General features: G+C 47.5%; 6 protein-coding genes across 6 annotated transcripts; 1 reads left to right on the forward strand and 5 right to left on the reverse strand.

Moving 5' to 3' along the window:
• Window positions 1-474: 474 nt before the first annotated feature.
• On the forward strand, window positions 475-1,566 carry F5147DRAFT_655200 (uncharacterized protein; the record flags this gene model as incomplete). The annotated part of the gene is made up of 7 exons (XM_041433949.1): window positions 475-493; window positions 745-803; window positions 880-973; window positions 1,015-1,052; window positions 1,108-1,269; window positions 1,324-1,387; window positions 1,451-1,566. The coding sequence occupies 7 exons, from the start codon at window positions 475-477 to the stop codon at window positions 1,564-1,566; spliced, it is 552 nt and encodes a 183-aa protein (XP_041289876.1).
• Window positions 1,567-8,812: 7,246 nt separating this feature from the next.
• On the reverse strand, window positions 8,813-9,248 carry F5147DRAFT_655201 (uncharacterized protein; the record flags this gene model as incomplete). The annotated part of the gene is made up of 3 exons (XM_041433950.1): window positions 8,813-8,868; window positions 8,938-9,098; window positions 9,145-9,248. 3 exons carry the CDS (start codon window positions 9,246-9,248, stop codon window positions 8,813-8,815), a joined length of 321 nt encoding a protein of 106 aa, XP_041289877.1.
• Window positions 9,249-11,648: 2,400 nt separating this feature from the next.
• On the reverse strand, window positions 11,649-13,684 carry F5147DRAFT_655202 (uncharacterized protein; the record flags this gene model as incomplete). The annotated part of the gene is made up of 15 exons (XM_041433951.1): window positions 11,649-11,733; window positions 11,811-11,875; window positions 12,008-12,181; window positions 12,237-12,303; window positions 12,346-12,583; window positions 12,635-12,769; window positions 12,828-12,863; window positions 12,943-12,944; window positions 12,995-12,996; window positions 13,050-13,138; window positions 13,202-13,268; window positions 13,391-13,405; window positions 13,458-13,477; window positions 13,528-13,560; window positions 13,612-13,684. The coding sequence occupies 15 exons, from the start codon at window positions 13,682-13,684 to the stop codon at window positions 11,649-11,651; spliced, it is 1,101 nt and encodes a 366-aa protein (XP_041289878.1).
• Window positions 13,685-16,843: 3,159 nt separating this feature from the next.
• On the reverse strand, window positions 16,844-18,954 carry F5147DRAFT_310140 (uncharacterized protein). Its single transcript, XM_041429157.1, has 14 exons — window positions 18,860-18,954; window positions 18,636-18,805; window positions 18,550-18,582; window positions 18,480-18,499; window positions 18,413-18,427; window positions 18,315-18,353; window positions 18,223-18,251; window positions 18,151-18,164; window positions 18,068-18,103; window positions 17,850-17,909; window positions 17,657-17,791; window positions 17,368-17,605; window positions 17,256-17,310; window positions 16,844-17,200 (listed from the first exon to the last, which is right to left on the reverse strand). The coding sequence occupies exons 2-14, from the start codon at window positions 18,706-18,708 to the stop codon at window positions 16,997-16,999; spliced, it is 951 nt and encodes a 316-aa protein (XP_041289879.1). The 5' UTR covers window positions 18,709-18,805; window positions 18,860-18,954; the 3' UTR covers window positions 16,844-16,996.
• Window position 18,955: 1 nt separating this feature from the next.
• On the reverse strand, window positions 18,956-19,947 carry F5147DRAFT_310139 (uncharacterized protein). The gene is made up of 2 exons (XM_041429156.1): window positions 19,507-19,947; window positions 18,956-19,403 (listed from the first exon to the last, which is right to left on the reverse strand). The coding sequence occupies exons 1-2, from the start codon at window positions 19,670-19,672 to the stop codon at window positions 19,090-19,092; spliced, it is 480 nt and encodes a 159-aa protein (XP_041289880.1). The 5' UTR covers window positions 19,673-19,947; the 3' UTR covers window positions 18,956-19,089.
• Window positions 19,948-20,484: 537 nt separating this feature from the next.
• On the reverse strand, window positions 20,485-21,100 carry F5147DRAFT_776556 (uncharacterized protein; the record flags this gene model as incomplete). Its single annotated transcript, XM_041441869.1, has 3 exons — window positions 20,485-20,691; window positions 20,748-20,799; window positions 20,856-21,100. 3 exons carry the CDS (start codon window positions 21,098-21,100, stop codon window positions 20,485-20,487), a joined length of 504 nt encoding a protein of 167 aa, XP_041289881.1.
• Window positions 21,101-26,956: the final 5,856 nt, after the last annotated feature.

The following is a 26,956-nucleotide window of genomic DNA, read 5'->3' on the forward strand; positions in this document are numbered from 1 at the left end:
CATCAGACAATAGTTAAATAAGCGTGTCGCTCACTGAACAAGTTTACAAAGAAGCTGGAACAGAGCTCCAGAACGGTACTACCCGTCCATTCACAAGGTGCTTACTGCGCCGAAATTTGGAAAAAGATGAACGCCCCTGCGGATGTCCGAGACGCTCTCCATGACGCATCAAACGGCAAATTTTGTACAGCTCATCATGCCATGGGTTGCTGGAAAGATGTAAACCATTCCACATAAGCAAGGTGGGCGGGTGGTTTAGCAGGTCCAGCAGGGAATAACACATTCATAGCTTGACTTGTCAGCGTGAAGACGACACAAACTTGCGCAGCACAGTATCCTTTTGGAATCAAGTCAGATTAACGGCCGTGTTCACACAAATGCAAACGCACCATCCATGCCCAACGGTTGCTGAACCACTATATTTCAAACAATGCGCTACGGTCGCTTTTTGAGTCACACAAACACAAGCTAATCATGGTCCCAACTGTTGACAGTAGGAATGCGCGCCAGGCCATAAGTCGACTCCACATCCAGTGTCCAGTGTCCACCGCATTATGAGAATTCAAAAACTTCAAAGTCCAATGATTACTAATCAAGACGCATGCCATCGGTTCCCATGGTTGAACTTTTCGACGTTCAATTTTCAACATGTTTCGCTTGCTTCTTGCAACCACTATTAATATTGACATGACTTACTTGCATTTTGCTTGTCCTCTATGTAGCATCTGCTTGACATTTTTTCAGGTCCCGACACTGAAACTGGTTACTACCAGACACACCCTCACGAAATGGTAACATCGCTGGTGAGTACTACCAGACACGCCCTCATAAAGTGCAAAAGTGAAGGTAACATTTCACTAATACAGGATGCAACATCAGGGTAATGAATCAGCTGCCAGTGACGGCCATCGCACCATACCACGACCGACGCCTGCGGAATTTCGCAAGCTAGTATCTGGTCCCGAAAGACGAGGTTAGCGAAAGAGGCCTGGCGCGATGCATGCGAAATCAAAGGTGCCAACGTCAAATTAACACTTCCAGTGGTCAAAATCGTAAGTCCTCCGTTCTTAGTACATGACTGGTCTGATTAATTTATATATTATGAAGCTCTTGCGGCGCACATCACATGTGCGCGGTGAACTCAAAATGAAGATGCGCTCACTTACGAGCTCATTTTTTGGGTTCCAGCCAAGTCTTTCGAGGGATGTGATAGGGCAAAACCAAGACCTGGCAGAATCTTTGAAAAATGGTTCAGCATTTGCCTTCAAGGTACGTAGCACAGTGGCCTGCATGAGCTTTTGAGTCCTGACTGTTGGATAATAGGACTGGACATTGACAGGGCTCTATAAATCCGAGCTACTGCAAGACGGTAGCATCACAGGGTTCGGTATGTCGCACTATATTTTCGCAAGTGCCAACCTAACATCTGTGCTTTTAAGTTCGCATGCAGGTGTCGAAGCCCTCACTCTGCTGTCGGCTGCATCCCGGATTGGTGACAAGGCTTTTGATGATGCGATTCACGAGTACCAACTTGAGGAGGAGGGTGCAGAGGCTAACAGGAGTTGAGGCTCATAGATGTGAAGAGGGCGCAGAGGATCGTGCAAGGCATTAGTAGAATCTGTCGATAGCGCTGTGTTATGTATCTGAATTCAATTTTTTTTCGTGCTATTTTGTGTGCTACTCTATTCCTCTATGTAGCTGCTGGTAGTTCCCTGTAGTAGGTAGTCCTACGAAATACAGGCTACTACTGTAGCGCTTGTTAGGGCTACCTGATTCTACATAGCGCTATATAGCACAATATAGTTACCTCATGTTCTATATACAGGGCAGGTAACAACAGAGCTACACAGTCTATCCCAACTATATAGTACTATATAGCCAGCAATGTTTTTGCTGATGTCTGGACATCCTAATACGACGAACTTGTCCAATAGGCAACAGAAATATTTGAACTGATATATGGCCACCAACTGGGATCATTTGAGACGTAAGTCATGTTCGAGGGATGAGTGAGTGAGTGGGGGATGTCAGTGGTGTATAACGATAGCATTCGTGCTAGATATACCAGCGTTCAGCCCTTGTATCGCCACAATCAGCGTGATGGAGATGGAAATTTGATTTCACCTCAAGACCCTTGATCAGGTGAAAGGGTGTGAAATCAAACAAAAAGCCGGTAATCAAAGTAGATTTTGATTTCCAAATCACTATTACGCACGGGAATACTTCAACACCAGGAAAGTTCCAGTCGTTCGTGATGTCAACAACTTATTTCCAACACGATTTTTTGCACGTGTTTGCTTTGAGATTGCAAAAATTGAAGAGTTTCCTATGAAATCATGTAGTCATCGATCTAACACAGGTCGAAGTGTGATATGCGAGAAATGAGAAACGAGTATTTACACACTCTTCGGCATCGCTGGCTGAGCCCGAGGCTCAACAGCCCTTTAATTACTCTTATGGAACAAGGGTCACTCTGCGGAACTCAGACAATAAACCGTGACAGAGTGGGCCAAATATATCTCACCTCATCTGTCGCCTGGTACGCTCGAATCATTGGGCTATCATGATCATATCAGAATGATGAACAGAGAGATGGTAAGCATACAGCAAATCCGATGTAAAGCTCACTATGTTCAATGCATCATGCACTTGATGTCATGGTGATATATTGTACTGCCAGATACATTTTGATTCGTGATTGATATATGTTGGAATTTTCACAAGGGAGACAATACACCAGCCATGCACCAGAAACCTGATTTCTGATTGTACAGGCTCATCTCGATGGCATCGTGTTTCAGTAAACTTCTATCTTGTAAGTGTGAGACCCGTCGTTCCCATGTAGCTCCATCCTGTGTTGGCACAGATCAGTGCCATCCAGTGTTACTATCATTCCCTGTAATATGTCCATGGTTCCTAATTTGCAAAATGTTATAACAATTCAACATCATGCTCAACTGGCTTCGAAAAAATTCAGGCATATGCAGAATACCTATAAATGATGTTTCACACAAGTAGAATAAAATATTCTTGAATGTTGCAGTTGCAAGAGACGAAATTGTGGCAATTTGCAACCTTTGTCCAACACAAATCACCCAGATCCCAAAGATCCTGCACAGGTACTCATAAAAATTTACCTGGGACACAAAGGGCACCTTCTTGGGATGTCATAAAACCAATTCGATAATAGTTACTCTCCCGCACTGAGGTGCTACAGTGGTGTAATCAACGACAAGTCTGAAAACGTGACACCAGACAGGGGGGGTGCACAAATAATTCAATCTCCTCCTCGGCACACACGGCATCTACCTTCTGGTTGTATCATTCTCTCACGCCGCAGGAAGGCAACACATTCCTGCACTTCAGCCTCACTCTCGAATCTCCACATACTCGGCACCCTTATTTTGCACCAGCGAGTCACGGCAATACAGATTTTCGAGTTGGCAGCATGGTGTGGACTGAGGATGTGTATGCAGGAGGGCACCAATACTACATTCAGAGTAATTAGTATTGTTAGTATTTAATAGATACTCTCAGTCAATAATAGTATCTGCGTTTTCGAGCCTTTCCAATGCAATCCGACACATGGAAGACTTCTGAGAGTGAAAGTTGATTGTGCCGCTACTATGCCGAGGCGTGACAGGCTGTGACCAAAATTGTGCAGATTGGAGGGTGACCCTGAGTTTTCTCGGACTTGCTCCAACATTGCACTACATTATTCTAAAAATCAGTAAAAATCAGATCCATGTAGAAGAGATATAAATCTATGATAGGTAAAATTTTCGAAAGAAAAAGTGATGTGGTCGAGGGGCTAGAAAAGATTTTATGAAAATGTTACACATTACAGGGAATGATAGTAAATACATGAAAGTTATGATATAGTTACCTGTGGCAACACCGAATTACGGCGACAAATTAAGGCTTGAGTATCAGCGGAGAAATGGAAACGAGGGTCGAAGTTTGGAAGTGCCTTGATGGTTGTGGGATGTGTTGTTGTTATAAGTACAAGATGGTCGCGGTACTTTGCAAACAAACAGTTTGTAACAGTGAATCGTGAATCAGATGCACCGAATAGACAGTCGGGGAGCGAGGAAATAGAGTGGTGATAAGATAGGTGGCCGTGACACCGGGCAGGGCCAATTTCGCCGTGGTCGCAGGCGCACAGAGACTTGTTTACTGAAGTACGTTGGTCGTCGGCTATGTTCAGTGAAGGCACCAAAAGCACTGCTGGTTATGCCCATAGTCCAAAGAAGAACTGACCGTTTTGAGGTAGGAGGCTGCCAAAGACGCACTGGATGATACTGGGCACAATAGCGGTTCTCAAAGTCGAACCTTGAAAAAAATCATGGTGAATTCGGATGCTGCCGATACGGCAGGTTTTGAACTCCGACCTGCCCTGCCAGTGTGCTCAACATCATTGCTGCTGGTGTCGACGCTGCTAAAGCTTTAATCTGATTCTTAATCGCTGTCAGTAGGAATATCCTGGATCATGTCACGATCCAATCAAAGAGGTCGAACCAATACATCTGCTGGTACGGACACCTCAAAGAAGTGTACTATCCATTGGGAGGGGGTCCGTAGTGCTCGTACTGAACGCCTACTTGCCTGGTGCAAGGAAAATGAAGACGCACACATCAAGCTTTTCTCTGATTCTGTAAAGGATGCCAAGGAGCAAGGTCGGAAGAAGAAGCAGAGTGGTACTTCGAGAGATGTTGTGTATTCACAGGTTGCACAAGCTGTATTTTCGAACGACGAGGATCTGGAGGTTCAACGACTCTTCAAGGAGGACCCCAAGGCATTCATAAAACCAGTTTCAACCTGTTTCGGCACGTAAGTATCTAGTTCCTGCGTCATCCATCTTCCCACTGGAATCACTGATCAGATGTCTCAGACTGAGGAAAAAATACAACGAATTTAACAAGGACCTCAAACAGTCGGGAGCAGGAAAGACATATGCGGAGCTGCAAGAAGATCCAAAGATCAAGTCTTTGATCAGTAAGTTTCAGCTGCTGTTGATCTGCGCCTGTCTGAACCATGTCTCCGTCAGATACAAAGCTCGAAAAATTTCCCTGGTGGCCTGAGCTTCATGGCTGGTGGCGGACAAATCCAGCCTTCAATCATGCCTTCTCTACTGCGGACGCAGGGCAAGATTTTGCGTCTGCTGCATTGGAACATTTCAATATTTCCAAGCACCCACAACCACCGGCTACAGTTGACGACGATGCTTGCACAGATGATGATAGAGACATAGTCGAGGTCGATACTCGCAGTGTGGACGATGGTGCCATTGTCGATGTGGCAGATGAAATGATAGTCGACCAGCCCCCCCACATAGAATCACAATCATCAGCATCATCATCACTTGTACCTTTGGACCGTGGTCCTAGCAACACACCTGACTCATTCTCACTGCCTCCATTGCCACACTGGTTCCAACGATCTCAGCTCCCTCCCATCTCAACTTCTGACGCACTTGGAGTGGTATCGTTGAACTCTCCTGAGCGCTCGCCAGTACCCAATCGCAGTGCCCCCGATAATCCATTGTCTGTTTTTTCTGATTTTAGGGAATCTTCACCTAGCTATCAGTCTACGCCTATCGACTCAGAAGACTCGGATATTGGTGCCAGCCGAGCACTGTGGTCTCTCCGTGTCAGCCCGCTTAAGGGAAGTCGTGAAAGTTCACCTTCTCTTGCTACAAAACAGTCTTGTCCACCTACTCGAAGTGCATCACCTCAGTTTAGTTGTCCCCCCTCTTCATCACGCAAACGCCCTGGCGGCAGTGCTCTTGACCAGACCTCTGCTGCTGCAGAAAAAATGTCCCAAACGGCAGACTCTCTAATGAAGCACCTTGAGAGCAAACGTGAGGGTTGTGTCGAGCACGAAAGCTACAAACGTATGAAACTTCAGGGCGACATTTGGGCTCGTGATCTCAAGGCCCACAGTGCTCGTGATGAGTGGGAGCATGTGATGCATCTTGCGGAACAAGACCATCTCCACCAGCAGGAGAGGATGACTCAACAAATCGAGTTTGCAAGACTCGAGCTTGAGCTATCTCGTGCACGTCGAGAAGAGGAGGAGGCTCGGATTCGTCGTATTGCTATGGAGCGTGGTTCTGATCAAAACTGAAGTAGGTCTGTACTGTGTCATCATGCGACTCGTTTTTAGGACTCGGAAATGCATGCCATTTTGTACTCGATCTCAAGCGTGACTACACACAGCAAACACTACAGGTTTGGGATAAGCGCTTTGAGCTCAAGCGCAAATTTCCCTCGTTGGGTACTAAAGAGGACGAAGAACTTCTACTTGACAAACACATCTTTAATGTGTTGCGATTCGCTCCAATGAGGAAAGCAACCGCACCTTTAACACGTTGCGAAAATCCTGCCCTGCAGTTCCAATGTAAGTCTGATCACCTACTGCACCACCCCCTTGCTGATCATCCTCTCCTGCGTCACCATCAGCCTGCCTCAACCTCCGAGTTTGCTGATAGAAACAGACGTTCGTGTCTTCATGGTGTGTTTTTTCTTTGATTTCAACGATTAGATTGTGCAGAACAAAGCACGAACGGATCCACATGTTTGCATAGTCGAGGTCCTTCTGACTTTGGATTGGGATGCGAAGCTCCCACAGTGATTGGAACTGGCCCTTGATAGAGCCGAAAAAATGCTCTGAATGAACACGGACCTAGACATTGGGTAAGTACTATGAATGTATATTGCCATTCATACTCACTGTTGATAGGTTATAGTTGAACGTCTTTTGGTCCAGCGTCAAACTCCCTCCCACTGGCCGTTTATACGGCGGCACACACCAGGTTCGCGCAGCGTACGCCGAATCCGCCCACAGCCACTCTCCTGCACCGAAAAACGACTCGGGATCCCGGGAAACTCTTGTCCGCGCAAATACGTTTGAGTCGTGGAGACTTCCAGGTACGCCAATGACGTAGTCCACGATACGAAGATTATGAGGGAATATAACAACCTTTTTGATGGTAAGTCACCATGCTGCACATCGAACCGACACTTACCTGCGCTGTTAGAGAATAGTCTGAGTTCTTGTTGAAGAAACCCTCCCCATGCCAACCTGGCTTCTCGTGTAAGGGGGACGGAGTCCCATCTACAGAAAGAAAGCCTCCACGCCATTCATGACACGTCTTACTTTTGATGTAAGTTTTCGCCCGCTCTCGCTCAATTTGATCCTTGTGATCAAGCGGATCAAAATGAATGGCCCGGTCATGAAGTTGAAGGATTGCGATCATCACCTGTTTGTAGCAGTTGTAGACGGTCCCCACGGACACTCCAGCCCAGTCAGAGATGTCTTCAGTGGTTGTGGCATTGCCATAATGGCCAGCGCCGTTGAGAAAAATGGTGAGCTGTATTGGGACAGGGAGCTGGGGGTTATTCGAATTGTTGTAGAAGATGGCATGTCCTTGAATCAACTTCGTAAGTTCATCAAACACGTCCGCATCAACACGGAGTTTGCGACAGAATTTTTCAGGTGAGAATAGAGCCCACTCCTCCAGCAAGTGTAGCTGAGGCGCGCGACTTAGAGACGGACGGACATCAAGGACTCGACATTTCTCTACCTCGTCATGCAGTGCAGTGATTGCATCGGCAAACTGAGTAAAGACTCGTTCGCACATATCTGGGATATCGTGCGATAGGAATTCGGAGTACGCTGTGGAGAGTGACGTCAGAGAGTTGTTTGACAAGGCAGATGCGATCGACGATGTGGGGGACACTGGGGACGTTGGCCATGTTGGTGATGTGGACCGTATACTAATATCCGAGCCACTATGGCCATCGACAGCATCGTCAGATTCCTTATCATCGTCTTCATCGTCGTCTTCATCTAGTAGCTGATCTATCATAAACTCGATTAGTTCCATATATCACGCGATGGTAAGGTCATTTCTGGTTTGTTTGAGGCTGCGAAGCAGCTTCTTTCGATCTGATTCACAGGGCATATTGATGGAGCTGCAGAACGCTATAGCAGATGGTACAGCTTGAAAGCTTAGGGTTTGTTTGTCAGCGTCGGAGCTTCAATACTACCAGCAACGCGCAAATTTCTGACCTTCCAAAATTCTACGAAGTCAACTTTGAGAACCGCTAATAAATCAATAATACATGGGTTTGCATTCGCGCACCAAACATAATAAGAAAGAGGCGGGTGTTCGGTGCGGCCAACGTTAAGCTTAAATTTAAAGCCCGCAGGCCCACCTTCAGCATTTGCAGAGTCAAAAAATGAACCAAAGAATTGAGTCGTTGTCGACGACATGACTTGCTCACGGTGGTCGGCTTTCAGTTGGTTCAACCTCATGATCTTATCTCCAGATAATCAACACCCTACTACTGTATACATTCGACCTTAGGTTCGTGGGGGTTGATCTAACGAATCAATCTGTGGTTTCATAACTCACTCAGATTGCTTCTTCTTTTGCTTTGCTTGGGCACATGATAGAGCCAGGACGATCTGATCAAAGTATGTATGTCAGAATATCATGGTGGACACCTTACTGATACTTCCCAGGTGTGCTCGATGCCTTTCGACTTGAGCTCCAAATTTATCTTTTTCAAACTATCATGCTAAATATGCATCAGTAAATTCACACATTTCTTGGCAGACCTTTTTTCAAAAATTAAAACTTATTTTTAACTTATTGACACTTATTCACCTTTATTCACTTGGCTGTTTGTTTTCACAAGTCAAAAAAGGAAGTGTATGACACACAAGTGCCGAAAAGTAGCATAAGATCAAAAAAGTCAGTTCAAGTATTCGAAACAGAAATAAGTACAGCAAGTAAATAAGTAGTTCAACTTGGTATGTAACCCGCGGCAGGTAGTAGCTCGTGACCCATGTATTTATGTACTAGACATATGGGTGTAGGTACAATGTATATCAGTAGTAGCAACACAATAACGAGATCGACAGACTCACGAACTGTGAACAGCGGGAAATGACTTGGATCAGCATGGCTTGAGCTCGAAGGGGGATCGACAGACTCATGAACTGCGAACGGCAGGAAACGACTTGGATCAGCATGGGTCTTGCTCGAAGGGGGATCGACAGACTCACGAACTGTGAACAGCAGGAAACAACTTAGATCAGCATGGGTCTTGCTCAAACGAGGATCGACACACTCACTTCCTGCGAGCGGTGGCAACGACTTGGATCAGCGTGGCTCGAACTCGAACAAGGAGGGTGCTGGAGGGCGCCAGGTATGGGTGCTGGAGGGTGCAGTTGGGCATGGTTGGATTGGGAGGATGCGAGAGATGTGCCGGGGGGTGTGTGGAGGGCTGCAGCTAGCAAAAATTGAAAGAACAATTGATAGATGCACGTACAGTACCCAAACCCAAACTATACAAACCGATTCCTTCAATCTGCATGAAGCTAAAGTCAGTATGACAAAGATGGGCGCATGCAGTTTCAGGATTTGTCAAAAATGAGCGCTGTGAACCATCACGCGTCACGTGTCATATTTGAACCACGTCAGTTTTTCACACGAAGTTCACTCTCAACGTTAACGTTCAACCTTGTCTGACTCTCAATCTAACTTCCATGCATCATCTCACATACCTCCATACCTCAGTGTCTGAAACTTCACTCTCATGGTCTCACACCCTTTCGCACACCTCCCAGTAAGTTTTTTTATTTGTTTTTTTTCCATTTTACTAAAAATGTCTGTGTCTGAAACTTCGCCCGTCCTTTCGCATGGCCTCCAAGTAAGTTTTTATTTATTTGTTGTATTTTCTTTTACTAATTATGTCTGCTTGCCTCAGCATCTGAAACTTCGCCCATCCTTTCATGTACCTCCAAGTAAGTTTTTTTTCATTTTTTTAAATTTCCCTTGACTAATAATGTCCGCTTGCCTCAGTGTCCAAACTTCGCCTGTCCTTTCGCATACCTCCAAGTAAGTTTTTTTCATTTGTTTTACTTCCTTTTATTAATAGTGTCTGCTTCATTGCAGTCTGCCGCTTGCCTCATGTGCCATCTGCCTTGTATGCCGCCTTTCATTCCTCGCATCCTGCCTTTCACCCTCTTCAAAATTTGCTGCTGCTGGCTCCCCATTCTTTGAGTTCGTTTCTGCATCTAGTCGCCACTGCCACAAGTAGTTGTATTGTTTCCCCACTAGTACTTAGTAGTCCTATCATGTAATTATCCTTGAATGCAATATTTTGTCATTTTTGTCGAAACAAGTGTGAAATAAGTAGCCCCAACTTGCACTACTTGCAATGTGGGCTATTTTACAAATAAGTGCCAAAAAAGCCAACAAAAAGTTTGAAAAAAGTCGAAGTCAAGAGGAGGCATCTACTTTTTCGACTTAAATTGCCTTGTGGCAAGTTGATGGCAAGTTGGTGTCACTGTTCTTATGAATGACTTTTCCGCTCCTTTTTTGGAATTACCCGGCAGCAAGTTGCAAAAAAGGAAGTTCAAGCAATGTGTGAATTTACTGATGTGGTTCAATCATGCTTGAACAGATGTCAATCAGCCATATAGTGCATACTTTCACACGCACGATTCGTTACAACTTCTCTGCCTCCCAATAGATGATATTGGGTCGGCATGCGTCTGGCCCGCTCTTATGCACGACCCTTAGTCATTCAAGAGAAAAGGCGTGACCTGCATGCGCCATCGAAGGTAGACAGGGTGGAGAAGGGCCATCAGCAACGAATTGATTCCGAAACTACATCGGTCACTCTAATGGTTTCTCAGGCACGTCTTGAGCCAATTATGTAGGTTCAAAGCCAAACTTTGTAATATCGCGTCGCTCAGAATTGACTCAATTTAGGCTAGTATCAGCTGTCCAAACTTGGACACATCACCTCTACTCTAGCTACTAGCGTTATTGGTGTATATTTCAAGGTCAAATTTCAATTCGATCGATCTAGATAAATAAAAAACGGAATAACAAAATCGGTGATCTAATTCCCGATATCGGTTTTGGTTCGTCCTAATGTGCGTTTTCCAGGATTCGTATCATCATCCATGCCTTATCTAGCCTGGCATCTATTTTAGGTTGTGCTTCTATTTAGTTAGGGGCTTCATCGATTCATCACGCGGGTTGTCCATAATCGAACCCGTATCCTAATCCCACCATCGATACACCTCGCGTCTCCATCGATAGTACCTGCAGGAATAGCTGTTCTCCGGAACTTTATTTTCCTCATCCTGCGTACGTGCCATATATAAATATATCACCGGTTTTCCCTGTTTCCCACATTCTATCATTCACCGGCACCAAGTGATCATTTGCTTACTGTAAGCCATGTCTGTATCTTGTTCGGTGCTTTACTTTGATAGTCGTGCTCAGCGAGGGTTCCAGTAGAGTATCGCACTCGATGCCTCATCAGTAGTTTGATAGGTATGCTTGGAACCTTCGATTTTCTTATGCTTCACTCATCACTCAGCAGACCCCATATCCTTGTCATCCTCATTCGCGAGAGAGACGTACACTCAAGCCATGAGTCTACGCGATTCATTCATTTCATTCTCCGTAGCACGTCGGATGGAAAAAAATGCATCTCAGCACTGATGAGTTATCAGCCATCTGACTTCACGATTCGCAGTATCTATGTCCAGGCAATGGACCACCAACGCGCAAAATCAGAATCAGCTGTCAAGGCACTTTCACTGATTCCCGTTGTATTTTAACATTGGCTATCGATGACCAGCTTGGTTGCTAGACGCTCCATCAGGAAATTGCGCGCAGAATCAGCTGCCAAGGCACTTTTACTGATCATCGTTGTATTTTAACATCGGTTATCATAGATCAGTTTGGTTGCTAGTCATTCCGGATAATTTCACCTTACCACTTAGCCCAGGCGCGGGTGTTTCGTTCCAGTAGTGATACAACAATAAATAGGATTGCCTGGACCTTTGAAATATACTTTGAAACACCACATGTTGGATAAATACCACAACGGATCCTCCACCAAATGTCTCCTCCCTGCTGACCACTCACTCGGCAAGCATTTGCCTATACAGTACTGCTAGTTGATACATGTACATGCTCCTGGAAAAGAATCGAATTCATACTAATTTCTGCGTCAGAGTATGCCACGAGTTTGGCATGGTATTCTCGAACGCTCAGAATGAGACGAGGTCCCAGTACAAACATCTGCACGACCGATAAAATTTGACGAGCACCTCCGAGTATCCGAGCTCTGATAGAATGTGAATTCTACAGAAATGATGAGCAGTGGTTGCACGCAGATATCAGCAACAGGTCAGCGCACCGAGATTTCTGGAGAGAGAACAGCAAGCTGGAGGCAAGAGACACTAACAACGCTAACATGTGCCGAACTTGAGCGGAAAAATATAACCGCATTCACATTATAAGCTCACCTTGCAAAATAAAGAATGTGAGATTGTATCAGCACTCTGAAACAGTCCCCGATGGTCGATCCTGTCGATGGGCCGAGTCGTCGCAGCTCACGGAAGTGTTTTACAACAACCCAGACTGAAAGGCACAATGCGAGGACCTCCCAAACAGTGTTGAGCATCCAAATGATCGAAATATAAAGCTGGTCGTCTCCCCGTTGTACGTCACCGCACATATATATGCCAGAGAGTATGAACTCCTCTGGTGTTTGGCCAATGAGCCGTGTTCTTCAAGTCAACAAGTAAAGCTTACCAAGTATAGCATCGTTGTGTCCTATTGCCGCGATTACTCCGCAGGCGATGTTTACAGCCAGGAAGATAATAGCAAGGAAGATAAGCATCTTTCTAGATCCCTGATACATGGCATGCAACCGAGCAATCATGATGACTTGCATCGTGTGTCAGTCAGGTCAATATCACAGAGGTATTGCACCTGGGTCACTTACCGCTCAACATAGCAGTCAAGGCCACATTTGTCCCACCTACGGCGGAGTAAATGGTAGCGCCTAAAACTTCCAATTAGTGAACGCCCTTGCACTAGTATCAAAGACTCCAACTTACACCTATTGAGTCATTATGTTGAGCCAAGTTCAATGCTTGTATTCTCACTCACCCCTACATATGAGTGCGTTGATTGGATGGGAATGAGATGGTTGCAGAATACTTACTGCATCTGTCAGCGATACCGATGGCATAATTTCTGTGTCCCGCCGGTCAGGAAAATGGAATACAGCGCATATGAGACATACCCAGAACACTGACACTAGTTGTCAGAGATGAGCTATTAGCACAATACAAAGTTGTTGATCTCGACACATACACAGAATACGGTATTCCAATATAGCGTATCTAGAACGTTTTGGAGTCAGCACAAGTTGCCCACCACGCTAAAGCACAACATGAGTACAAACAATCAAATACAGCACAGTCATGAGAGACCATCGTTGTCTCTGTTGCGAATTCATTGCATGCTCTTGTTTTCTTCTGATACGGGACTCTTGTCACTCACCCAGATGAGTTCAATCTATGATACCATTCTGAGTGATATCGCTGCTCCGGCGATAATATCGACGTACCTCTTGTCCGAGCGTTAACACTGGAAATATCATGGGAATATCAGCGATTTTAGAACACTGTCCTGCTCACCCCAATCGTATACCATCACGACACCCGCGGCAACTGCGAAACTGCATGTCAATGCTAGATCTAAGACATCATGATGCGACAAACCGTTCCAATAGCTGAAATAAATACTTGCATCGATATATGGCCAGTAACTGGGATCATTTGAGACGTAGGTCATGTTCGAGAGATGGGTGTGAGTGAGTGGGGAAGGTAAGTGGTGTATAACGACAGCGTTCGTGCTAAATATACCACCGTTCAGCGTTTCTCTCGCCAGAATCAATATAATGGAGATATGTATTTGATCCTGCCTCAAGACCCTTGATCGGGTGAAACAGTTCGAAATCAAACAAAAAGAAGCCCTGGATAATCAAAGCAGAATTTGATTTACAAACCAGTATTACGCATGCGACTACTCGGACGCCAGAAAAATTTCAGTGGTTAGTGATATCGCACACTCATTTCCAATGCCATTTTCGAGGTGTTCGGTATGAAACCATGTGGCCATCGATCTAACCGTGATGTGATCGCAATGAGCATGTGTGTTCTCTTAGCTTCGCGGGCCAAGCTCGAGACTTGCTGTCAGCTCCGCTGATTGCTTTTTGTAACAAGGTCATGTTTTGCAGTACGGCAAAAGTCAAAGAATAGCGCACTCTATTCAGTGGATCCGATCGTGCGCTTGATGCGACGGTAATGCATTGCACTTGCGGATACATCATAACTCATGCTGTGTCGTTGATACCTGTTAAATATAAGACGCCATACATACTAGGTCGAAAGAGAAATCGCACATGGGAGACAAGGATCCGGTAACAGGCAAAAAAGCCCGATTTCTGATTATACAGCCTCGGTCAATGGCCATTGTATTTCAGGGATGTTTTGCAGTGCCGACTTGCGCAGGAGCCGGTAAAGGTTGCGAGCTAAACGCGAGATTCATGAGATAAACCAAGAACACCATTGTCTGACCTTCATGCTCAGCAAATTCATGGGCAGGCTACGAAACTCGCATCGTAGTCGGATGCTTGTACATGCATAGTCATTGTACAAATACACCATTGGTTCAGAATCCTTATTCCACCTTCACAAGGTGCTCACCATACAAATCCGAAGTAGTCACATGTCGCAACATGCAGATAGGATCGCATCTTCACGCGATGAAGCGCATGTAACCACTCTATTCTCCATCTTCGAATGGAAAGCCTCAGCCTGGATGATGCAATCGCCATAACCTAGAAGACTTGCCATAAAAATGTTGCTGCACCGTATATCCGCCCTTTTTTCTCCGAGCGCTTCAAATGCACAGATATTGTCAGGTGTTTCCCATGGGTTTTGATGTTGATATTCTGGCGTCCGAGAAGCTCGACTGTTGCAGTGGCAGTCTTAGCTCCGGAATTCCAGTGTAGGTTCATCCTGTGTTGGGGCAGATCAGTGGCGGATACATCATGATGAATCTATGATATACTTACCTGTGGCAACACCCAAGCACGGCGATGAATCAATTAATCAAGGCTCACAATGAATGAATAATACCGTCAAGTGTTCGCATTCGCCATTTCGCACACCAAACATAAGGTTGAAGCGAAGCCTGTCTAAATTTAATCAAAGCCCGCGGCGCTCCCTTCGGCGTTTAATTTGCGGAGTCAAAAAATGAACCAAGCCAGCTGCTGTAATGGGATGAGGTGCTTACAGTACTTACTTTCTGCAAGCAATATGCCGTTCAACAGAACTCACACACTCTCTTGTTGCCTCAAGGCCTCACTGGTCATGGAAGATGAGAATCGACCTGCGCGTGAAGCTCGACGGACAGGCACTATGCCATCGAAGCTAGAATGAATGACTATCGTATTTGGTCTGCCTACATAGTACTTGAGTATATATATGAGACTAAAGTGTTGCTCCTGTGACAGATCCTCCAGACACATTCTTCCTCACGCTCAACAACATTCCACTACCGCTCTGAAGGTCTCCCTTTCCTATCTTCCTTTGTGCTCGGACATCTCATAGTGAGTTTTTTTCTGTCAACTACCTGATCATCTGATCACAGACGTACTACCTTGCCTTTCCAGGTCCTTCACTCTCTGCCAGTCTGGTTGTTTGTTCAGGTGACCCCGTGGTGTAATAACCTCTTCAATGACATGGTGTCATTGGCCATCTGGCTTTTATGAATCGTGATCATTCTTTTTGCTCAGAAAGATGATAAGTTGCTTTCGTTTACGTTTATTACTCTTGAAATACAGCTGCCTAGGCTTCGACACGCTACTCCAATGCCACTCTGAATTGTCTTGCGTACGTATATCATAATCTTATTTAAGATCTCACGCTGACGGACATGCTACTAGTAGAACTTTGACAGGCCACACATGCCCAATGCACGAGTCTGCGATCATGGTCAGTTCTTGGTTATTATTTTTCGTTCTTCGTGCATCATGCTCAGATGATAATCCAGGGCATTCATGAATAAGTCGAATTCTCGGATTATCAGCTGTCTGAGTTCGGACATGCCACTTCTACTTTCCTGGGTCCATAGAATAATCGCATCGCGCCCCACTCGAATAGCCCAGATGGATGATGACGCAGTAGATGCGACAGAGCCATTCCGTCACAAGCCATCTCAGCTTCCATAGATCGTGCGCACATCTTCTGCTTTCAGTCTTTGTGTTCAAACAGCTGACAGACGGTAATTTTCGCATATGTAGATTTCTAGTCTATCAGCTGTCTGGCTCAGATCCAGACACTCCGCTCATGTACTACCTGCGCGAGCACGCAACGACCTGTTGAAGCAAAGTGTATACTTTCAAATAATCATTCCTTCGCACCAGGGCGACTGTGATTAATATCAACGGGTGTGTTATTTACATATGCGTCTCACTCGGTGTTTTACTCTTACAGTCGTGCTGCTCGGCAGGATGGAAACAGATCATTGCAAGGGCCCTAATATACATCTGACGCATGATTTAGATTTGCAGGGTGAAGCTAGTCTGATCAAAGTATGTTTGCCAGATTTCATGATTGGCGTCTCACTGATACTTTTGCAGGTGCGCTTGGTGCCTTCCGACTTGAAGCCCTGATTTTCTCGGACCCATATCCTTGTCATGCTCATTCGCAAGAAAGACGTGCAATCAAACCATGAGTTTACGCAATTCATTCCTTTCATTCTCCTCGACCCATCGGATGGAGGAAATCGCATCTGAGTACTAATGAGTTATCAGCCATCTGGCTTCACGATTCGCAGTATCTAAATGTCCAGACAGTGGAACACCAACGCGCAGAATCAGTGGTCAAGTGATTCTCGTTGTATCTCAACAAAGGACCAGATTGATTGCTAGACGTTCCGGATAATTTCCCCTTAACACTTGGTTCAAGCGCGGATACTTCGTTCTAGTAGTGATACAACAAGAAATAGCTTTGCCTAGACCTTTCAAATATACATAATTATCACAACGGATCCTCGATCAAATTTCTTCTCCCTGCGGACCACTCGGCAAGCATTTCCCTATACAGTACTGCTAGTCGATACATGTACATGCTCCTGGAAGACAATCGAATTCATGCTAGTGTCTGCGTCGGAGTATGCCACAAGTTTGGCGTGGTATTCTCGAACGCTCAGGATGAGGCGTGGTCCCAGCATGAACATCTGCGCAACCGATGAAATGTCAAAAGCTCCTTCAACTATCATAACTCCAATAGAATTTGAACCCTACAGAAACGATGAGCAGTGGTTGCACGCAGATATTGGCAACAGGTCAGCGCACCCAAAATTCTGAGGAGAGATCAGTAGCAAGCTGGAGGCAAGAGACACTAAAAAAGCTAACATGTGTGGAACTTGAGCAACAAAATATAACCGCGTTCACATTACAAGCTCACCTTGCAAAATAAAGAACGTGTGATTGTATCAGCACTCTGAAACAGTCCCCGATGGTCGATCCTGTCGATGGGCCGAGTCGTCGCAGCTCACGGAAGTGTTTCACAGCAATCCAAACTGAAAGACACAGTGCGAGGACCTCCCAAACAGTGTTGAGCATCCATACCATTGAAAGCATAAGCTCGACGACCCCGTCATATTCATAATGGCACATATACGTGCCAGAGAGTATGAACTCCTCTGGTGTTTGTCCAATGAGCTGTGTTCGTCAAGGCAACAAGTAAAGCTTACCCACTGCAGTGTCGTTGAGTCCTATTGCCGCGATTACTCCGCAGGCGATGTTCACAGCCAGGAAGATAATAACAAGGAAGGAAAGCATCATTCTAGATCCCTGATACATGGCATGCAACCGAGTAATCATGATCACTTGCATCGTGTGTCAGTCAGGTCAATATCACAGAGGTATTGCACCTGGGTCACTCACCGCCCAACATGGTAGTCAAGGCCATAGTTGTGCCATTTATTGCGTAGTACGCGATACCACCTAAAACTCCCAATTAGCGAACACCCTCGCACTAGTGTCAATGACTCCAACTTACACCTATTGAGTCATTATGTTGAGCCGAGCTCAATGGTTGGAATGTCACTCACCCCTACATATGAGCGTATTGATTGGATGGGGATGAGATGGTTGCAGAATACTCACTGCATCTGTCAGCGATACCGATGGCATACTCTCTGTGTTTCGTCAGTCTGAAAAATGAAATACAGCGCATGAGACATACCTAGAATACGGACACTAGTTGTCAGAGATAAGCTATTACCACAGTGCAAAAGTTGTTGGTCTCGACACATACACAGAAAATGGTATTCCAATATAGCGTATCTAGAACATTTTGGAGTCAGCACAAGTTGCCCGCCATGCTAAAGCACAGCGTGAGGTACGAACAATCAAATACAGCACAGTCATGAGAGACCATCGTTGTCTCTGTCACGAATTCATTGCATGCTCTTGTTTTCTTCTGATACGGGACTCTTGCCACTCACCCAGATGAGTTCAATCTATGACACCATTATTAGCGAGTTGGCTGCTCCGGCGATGACATTGACGTACCTCTTGTCCGAGTGTTAAGACTGGAAATATCATGAGAATATCAGCGATTTTCGAATACTGCCCTGCTCACCCCAATCGTATACCACCACGACACCGGCGGCAACTGCAAAACCCCAAGTCAACGTTAGATCTAGACATCTTGGGGCGCCGACAGACCTTGCATATAGCTCCCAAAAATACTCAAATCGATTGTCGGCCACCAACTGGGATCATTTGAGATGAAGGTCATGTTCGAGGAATGGGTGTGAGCGAATGGGCAGGCTGAATATATTACCCGCAGTCAAATCCTATTCCAGAGTTCGAGGCGCAACAGCCCTCCAATTACTCTTATGGAGCAAGCGTCATTCTGCGGAACTCAAACAGTACAATACAGAGCGCACCATGTTGAATAGCTATACGACATCATCGGCGATTCGACGGGGAAAATTGCACCGCCAGGAAGCTAATTTCTGATTGTACAGGCTCATTGCGGTGCTTTGTGAGACAACAATTTGTAACAAATCGTGAATCACAGCTTGATCGACGAACCGAATAGACAGTCGGGGGCAACGAAATAGAGTAGTGATAGGATAGGTAGCCGTAACACCTGGCAGGACCAACTTCACTGTGGTCACAGGAACATGGAGACTTGTTTGCTGAAGTACGTTGGTCGCCGACTGTGTTCATTAAAGGCATCAAAAGCACTGCTGTTTATGCCCATAGTCCAGAGAAGAACTGACCGTTTTGAGGCAGGAGGCTGAAGACGCACATAATACTGGGCACCATAAATCAATAATACATGGGGTTGCGTTCGCGCACCAAACATAATACAAAAGAGGCGGGGTCTTGCATTCGCGCAAACATAATACGAAAGAGGTGGGGACTCCATGTATCGACTCTCGGTGAGGCCAACGTTACAGTAAGCTTGAATCAAGGCCCGCGGCGCTGGCATTTGCGGAGTCAAAAAATGAACCAAAGAATTGTGCTTACAGCTCTGCAGACTGCAAGCAACAGGCTGAAAAGCCGTCCCGGAACTGGTATTACTCACTGCATCTGCACCACTCCCTCTTTTTGCATCGGTTATGGAAGACAAGAATTGACCTGCGCGTGAAGTTCGTCGCACAATATCCGACGAAGCTCATTGATATGCACCTGCGCTGGCTCGGATCTGCGCATTCCAATATCGAACGGCCCAGAAAAATTGTCATTTGCATTGGAGGCGGCTTATTTAGGGCGTCTGGTTTTGGCCAGCTGTAAGTTGTTTACCCCATTCCAAAAACAATGCTAACAAAATCGGCGATGATAACATACTTTCGTTCGTGTTGTCGAACTAATGTGCGTCTTCCAGGATTCGTATCTATCTAGCCTGGCATCTATTCTGGGCCCGTAATCAACCCTGCTTTTCATCCATCATGGAAGTTACCTTTAGTGCAGGGTTGGAAGTACTTTATCTGTCACGCGGAAGTTATCCATAACCTGTGCTTCAAAGACAAGAATCCCGCCATCAATACACCTCGTGTCGATACCTGGAATGTCATCGATATCGGTCACCGGCACTCACAAGTTATTTTCCTTATTGGTCGTTGCAACAGCCCATATGCGAGACATGCCAATGAGTGTGTGTATGTTGCATGTCTGTATCTCGTTTGTTGCTTTACTCTGATTGTCGTGCTTAGCAGGGTCTCCAACAGAATATCATGGCTGATGCCTCATTAGTACTTTGACTTTGATAGTAGTACGCTTGAGGCCTTCTGACACACCGCCTCAAGCTGACTCTAGCTCTGCTCTCCTGCCAACTCTGCACCCTTCCTGGCCCTGCTTTCTTGCTAACCCCGTCTCCGCAAACCCTGATTTGAGCTTCCCGTTACTTGGTGCAAGCATTGGTGAGTAGCTACTCCATTCCAGTAGTGGTGCGGTTTGACCTCTAAACCGGGTCAAATATACTTCGAAACACCATATTTTGAATGAATACCACGAGGGATCCTCCACCAGATTTCTCCCTACAGACCACTCGACAAGCATGTCCCTACACAATACTGCTAGTTGATATATGTACACGTTCCTGGAAGACAATCGAATTCATGCTAGTTTCTGCGTCAGAGTCAACTGTAAGTTTTGCATGATACTCTCGAACGCTAAGGATAAGGCGTGGTCCCAGCACAAACATCTGCACGACCAATAAAATTGGAAGAGCACCACTGAGTATCTGAATTGCAATACTAGAATCTGAATTCTACAGAAATGATGAGCAGTGGCTACACGCAGATGTTTGGCGACAGGTCGGCGCACCAAGATTTCTGGAGAGAGCACAGAAAATTGGAAGCAAGAGACATACATAAAGCTAGCATGTGCGGAACTTGAGCAGAAAAAGATAACTCATCTACATTAAAAGCTTACCTTGCAAAATAAAGCACGTGAGATTGTATCAGCACTCTGAAATAGTCCCCAATGGTCGATCCTGTCGATGGGCCGAGTTGTCGCAGGTAATGGAAGTGTTTCACAGTAATCCAGACTGAAAGACACAGTGCGAGGACCTCCCAAACAGTGTAGAGCATCCAAAAAATTGAGTTCAGAAGGATGACGTCCCCTTCAAATCCTCGAAGGCACATATACGTGCCAGAGAACATCAACTCCTCTGACATCAATTAAATGAGGCATGTTCTTCGATTTAACAACTAAAACTTGCCTACTAGAATCTCCTTGAGTGCTATTGCCAAGATCACTCCGCGGGCGATATTTACAGCCAGGGAGATAATAACAAGGAACATAAGCATCTTTCTAGATCCCTGATACATGGCATGCAACCGAGCAATCATGATGACTTGCATCATATTTCAGTCCATTCAATATGACTGAGGCATCACAGCTGGGTAACTCACCGTCCAACATGGCAGTTACTGGCACACCTGTCTGTCGTCGACCGAATGCTCCGAGAACGACGCCGATGAAACCGAGGGCAAGGCATGCTGTGACAAGTAGATGATGTGAGCGCAAGGGGAGAAAAGGCAGGCACGAGGAGGATGTGACATTGGGGCCGACGGCTGCACAGTATCAATGTTTCATTCTAATATGTCCGATAAGGAATCACTTACAGTATAAAGTCTAGCGCGCATGCAGATGAGCGTCTCAGTTCTGTTCCCAGAGACTGAGACGTGAGTACCCATACCTTAGCTATTCGTATACAGACACTGATGCGATATAGTACTCTTACCTGCTAGGTACACATTTTGTCAATACTGAGTTCTGTTCCCAGAGACTGAGACTACTCTTACCTGCTAGATTCTATCCGCGCGTGTACCTTCTCCAGAGGTTATGAGCCCTGACATGACCGTCGATAATACGCTCCCCGGCACTACGTCCTCGCTGTTCAACGTCCCAAAACTTGCTGAAGATGGCACGAATTGGATTACCTACAAGGAGAGAACGTTGACGGCGATAAGTGCCCGAGGTTTGATGCGATATGCTGATGGTCGTGCCGTCGAACCATTACCCTACCTCATTGGCAAGGATTCGGGAGTACCGGAGAAACCGGATGGTTCGATTCCCTCCCAGAAGGAGATAGATGAGCGCGATAAGAAAATGGATGAGTACGATCAAAAGAACACACTTGTTAAGCAGCAAATCTTCAGTACAATTACCGACCGACTGTTGCTGCGCGTCCAAAAGTTCGAGTCTGCCTCAGAGGTCTGGGAGGAGATCTGCCAGATCCACGAAGACAAGACCGAGCTCGTCCAGATCGATTTACGGCAGCGCTTGCAGGAGACAAGGTGCGACGAGGGAGCTGACATCAAAGCCCACTTCGCCGAGATGCTGCGCTTGCGCGAGCTGCTCGCGGGCATGGGTGCGGGGATCCTCGATACGGACTTCCACGCCTGTTACAAGTAACATCGGTCACGTGGCCCCCCTATCATTTTCCCTTCATCCTCGCCCTCACCATCTACCGGCTCGTCCTCCTTTACCGCCTTTCCGTTGACCGGATCCTCGGGACCGTTCCTGTCCCTCGCATCGCCCGCCTCTATGCACGTGCACGCACGTTCCTCCTTTGATTCGACCACCAATGTGGTCCCGCACCTATGACTCGGTCTGACTCGTGCCACCAATGTGGCTTTCCTCTTTCTGTTTCCCCTGACTGCGGATTCCCGCACGTTGTATTCTTACCGTTGGTCCGTTCCAATGTTTCTCGGTCTCATTCCACATTCGACCATCCACCACTAATCCGGCTCTGATGCCAGCGCACCTATACCATTCTCGCTTCCCCTTTACCCTTACCTACTGTGCGGTAGCCTTGCCCTTAACCCTCTCCACTTAGTATAAGTAGTCGGTCACACTGTACTAGATTCCCTAACTTGAATCTACTCAATCTTCCCTGGAACATACTTCCCTCTGAAGCCCCCTCAGCTTCAGTCTCTAGTATCTTTTCTTAGTCGCTCATCGCGACTAAGTCTACCTTGATCGACCTCATCGTTCGGACAAGACTGTCCTTACTTTGAGTGACTTCTCACGACATCCGTCTACGAAGTCACGTGACACGCGCGTACTGTGATCGCTGCCGACTCGTCGTCGCCAGTCTCACTTGCCATACCGGATCCTTCCGGTTACGTCACGAACGTTAGTGGACGACGCCCCTCTTAGGGCTCCGCCTAACAGATCTATTTGAGTGCGTAACAACGCCATCATTCTCGGCTCGCTCCCTGAATCCTATCGCCCTCTCCTGTCCTCCATTAATGCGGCCGCCAAAATCACAAAGACCCCCTTGTCCTCCTATGAACTAATCAGTATCGTTACGGAGGAGTATGAGCATTGACAGCTCACCGAGAAGCGCCCCACTAAGAAGGGGAGTGCAGGGACCGCACTTGGTGCGAGAGAGTCTAGAGAAAAGGGAAAAAGGTCAGCTACGTCGAGCAAGGCGAATGCAGACGTTACCTGCTATAACTGCGACCGTAAAGGTCACTACAAAACAGACTGCTGGAGACCTGGCGGAGGGAAAGAGGGCCAAGGCCCGAATCAGCAGAGGAAGAAGGGTGAAAGAGGGCAGAAAGAGACGGCGAACTCAGCTGCAGAGTCCGGATCCCAGGACCAGTACGTGTTCGTGTCGTCCGACTTGGCAAGCATAGCCAAGGACCTGAAGGTCCCTGCCGATAGACATGGCGCCATCATCGATTCCGGCGCCACCTCCCACTTCTGTCCAGACCGGACGAAGTTCACCAACTTCACCTCCATACCCCCCCAGGAGATCCGCACCGCCGACGGCTCCAGTCTGAGTGCCGTTGGTCGAGGAGATGTCGAGCTAGAGTTGCCCCTTGGTGAGAAGCGCACGAAGGTGACGCTGAGAAACGCACTGTACGCACCTTCCATGGCCTTCACACTCATTTCCACCAATCGGATCACTGCCGCTGGGATGGCTGTCCTCTTCGAAGGACGGATGTGCAAGGTCCTCTCGCAAGGACCCAACCGGCGCGTCATCGCCGAAATCCCGCAGGTGGAAGGCCTGTACAGTGTGGCAGTAGCGAAGGCACGTCAGCATCATGCGAACGTAGCCCAAGGCAAGCTTACCGTTGGGGAGCTTCATAAGGTGCTGGGACATGTATCCCAGCCTGCAGCAGCAGAAGCCGTCAAAAAGGGTCTGATTACGGGCCTCGAGCTGGACCACAGCTCGAAGCCCGAGTTCTGCGATGCATGCACAAAGGCAAAGTCAGCACGTCAGCCTTTTCCCGACGAAAGTAAGAGCCACGCACTCACCTACGGCGACCTTGTCCACACGGACTTGTGGGGACCAGCCCAGACTCCTAGCATCAGCGGGAGCCTCTATTATATCAGTTTCACTGACGACTATAGTCATCAGACCAAGTTCCACTTCCTCAAGCTCAAAAGTGAAGCACTTACCGCTTTCAAAGCCTACGAGGCGTGGCTAGGACACCAGACCCCAGGAGCGCGCCTACGCAAGGTCCGTTCGGACCGAGGGGGAGAGTACCTGTCTGCCGAGTTCGACCAGTACCTGCGTCAGCAGGGTATCGAGCGCCAGTTGACTGTCCACGACTCACTGCAGCAAAACGGGGTCGCTGAGCGACTGAACAGGACCCTGGTAGAACACGCTAGGGCCATGCTCATCGCCAAGGACATGCCTAAGTTTCTGTGGGCAGAGGCTGTCAACTATGCCACCTGGTTAAAGAACCGCTTACCGTCTAGAGCGACTCCTGGTACCACCCCATTTGAGCTCGTCCAAAAGGCCAAGCCAAGCCTCGCCCAAGCGCACGAATTCGGCGCGAAGGTCTATGTCCACCTGCAGGATGCAGGCAAACTCGAGCCTAGGGCGGAGGAAGCCCTTTTCATTGGAGTGGATGCGGAGAGCAAGGGCTACAGAATCTACTGGCCGGGTAAGCGCAGAGTGTCTGTGGAGAGGAACATTACCTTTGGACCAAGGGAGGTAACGGTGGCCGAGGATGGGCTGAACAAGGGGGAGCCAGACGTCATGCAGTACGACGAATATAATAGCAGCAATACTAATAACGCACCTGTCGTCCAGTCCATCCCGCCACCTCCAACCCCAGCCAGAACCCCATCTCAACACCCCACAACCCCACCAGCACCAAGAACCACCCGCACCAGACCCCCTCCAGGATATTATGCGGCCCTCAATGAGGGGGAGACCGCGTCCCTAGCTTTAGATTCCCTGTTGGAGGCGTCAGAGTTAGATCTTCTAGACGAAGAAGGACATATCCACCTTGCATTGGCCGCTGCAGAGCCAGAACCTACTCTCAAGCAGGTGTTAAACAGTCCGGATGGAGTAGAGTGGCAAGAGGCGCTGGATTATGAAATTGGTCAGCTTGAGAAGCTAGGTACGTGGGAAATTGTAGACGCACCTCGAGGCGCCAACATAATTCCCTGCCACTTCGTCCTCACCACGAAGTGTGGACCGGACGGAGAGAAGCTCAAGTTGCGAGCTCGCCTAGTCGCCAACGGCCAGCACCAGCGCTACAGCATTGACTACTTTGAGACGTTTGCGCCCACCACAAATATGACCACCATACGCACAGTACTGACGATGGCGGCTCAGAAGGACTGGGAGATTCATCAGGTGGACATAAAAAGTGCGTACCTCTATGCCAGCATCCAAGAGGAGATCTACATGAGGCCGCCGCCTGGGTACCTGAAGGCCGGGCAGGAGGGAAAGGTGTTGAAGCTTAAGAGAAGCCTACCTGGACTCAAGCAAGCCGGTTTTGAGTGGGCGGAGGAGCTAGCGGGAGTATTCGCTGACCTGGGTTTCAGCCGTTCGAGAGTGGACCAGGCAGTCTACTTCAAGCGCACGCCGAAGGAGCACATTGTCATTACCGTATCCGTCGACAACATGGCCATCATGGCGAACCACATCTCCCACATCGTCCAATTCAAGTCCCAGCTCCAGCAGTTCTTCGAAATTACGGACCTGGGAGAGCTAAACTGGTTGTTAGGTTTGAAGGTAACGAGAGACAGGAGAGCACGTACAATAACGCTGTCGCAGAAAGTGTATGTGGCGACTCTCGTCGAGCGCTTCCATTTGGCCAACGCCAAGAACGTCCAGACCCCAATAGAACCTGGAGTCAGCCTCTCGTCAGACCAGTCCCCTTCGACACACGCAGAGCTGCAGGATATGCGCGACGTACCTTACCAGAGGGCCATCGGCTCCTTGATGTATGCCGCAACCAGCACTCGCCCAGATATTGTGTTCGCCGTGTCGTGCTTGTCCCAGTTTATGCGCAGCCCAGGCAGACCCCACTGGGAGGCAGCCAAGCGCGCACTGCGCTACCTAAAAGGTACAGACACCTTCGAATTGACGTTGGGCCAAACAGAAGGAGGGCTTGAAGCTTTCATTGATGCGGATTGGGCCTCCCAAGCCCATAGACATTCGATGTCGGGCTACATTGTGTTCCTCCACAGGGGAGCCATGGCCTGGAGTGCTCGTAAGCAACCTATAATCGCTTTGTCCACAGCCGAAGCCGAATACATTGCACTCACCAGCATTGTCCGCGAGCTCCTGTACCTCCGACTTCTCATCGAAGAGCTCTACAAAGCTCCTATGCAGCCCATCCCCATCCTCTGCGACAATCAAGCCGCTATAGCACTCGCGTCGAACGGAAAGTTTCAGTCACGCACCAAGCATATCGACCTCCGGTACCACTTCGTCCGTTCACACGTCAAGGACGGGATGTTCAAGCTCCACTACTGCCCCACAGACGATAACATAGCCGACGCCTTCACGAAGGCAGTGCCACGACCCCGTTTGCAAAAGCTTAGAGCCCACATGGGACTAGCTTGCGCTCGAGGGGGAGTGTCGTCGACCGAATGCTCCGAGAACGACGCCGATGAAACCGAGGGCAAGGCACGCCGTGATGAGTAGATGATGCGAGCGCAAGGGGAGAAAAGGCAGGCACGAGGAGGATGTGATGTCGGGGCCGACGGCTGCACAGTATCAATGTTTCATTCTAATATGTCCGATAAGGAATCACTTACAGTATAAAGTC

The sequence above is a fragment of the Suillus discolor genome (assembly GCF_016758755.1).
Source record: "Suillus discolor strain FC423 chromosome Unknown F5147scaffold_50, whole genome shotgun sequence".
Taxonomy (NCBI): domain Eukaryota; kingdom Fungi; phylum Basidiomycota; class Agaricomycetes; order Boletales; family Suillaceae; genus Suillus; species Suillus discolor.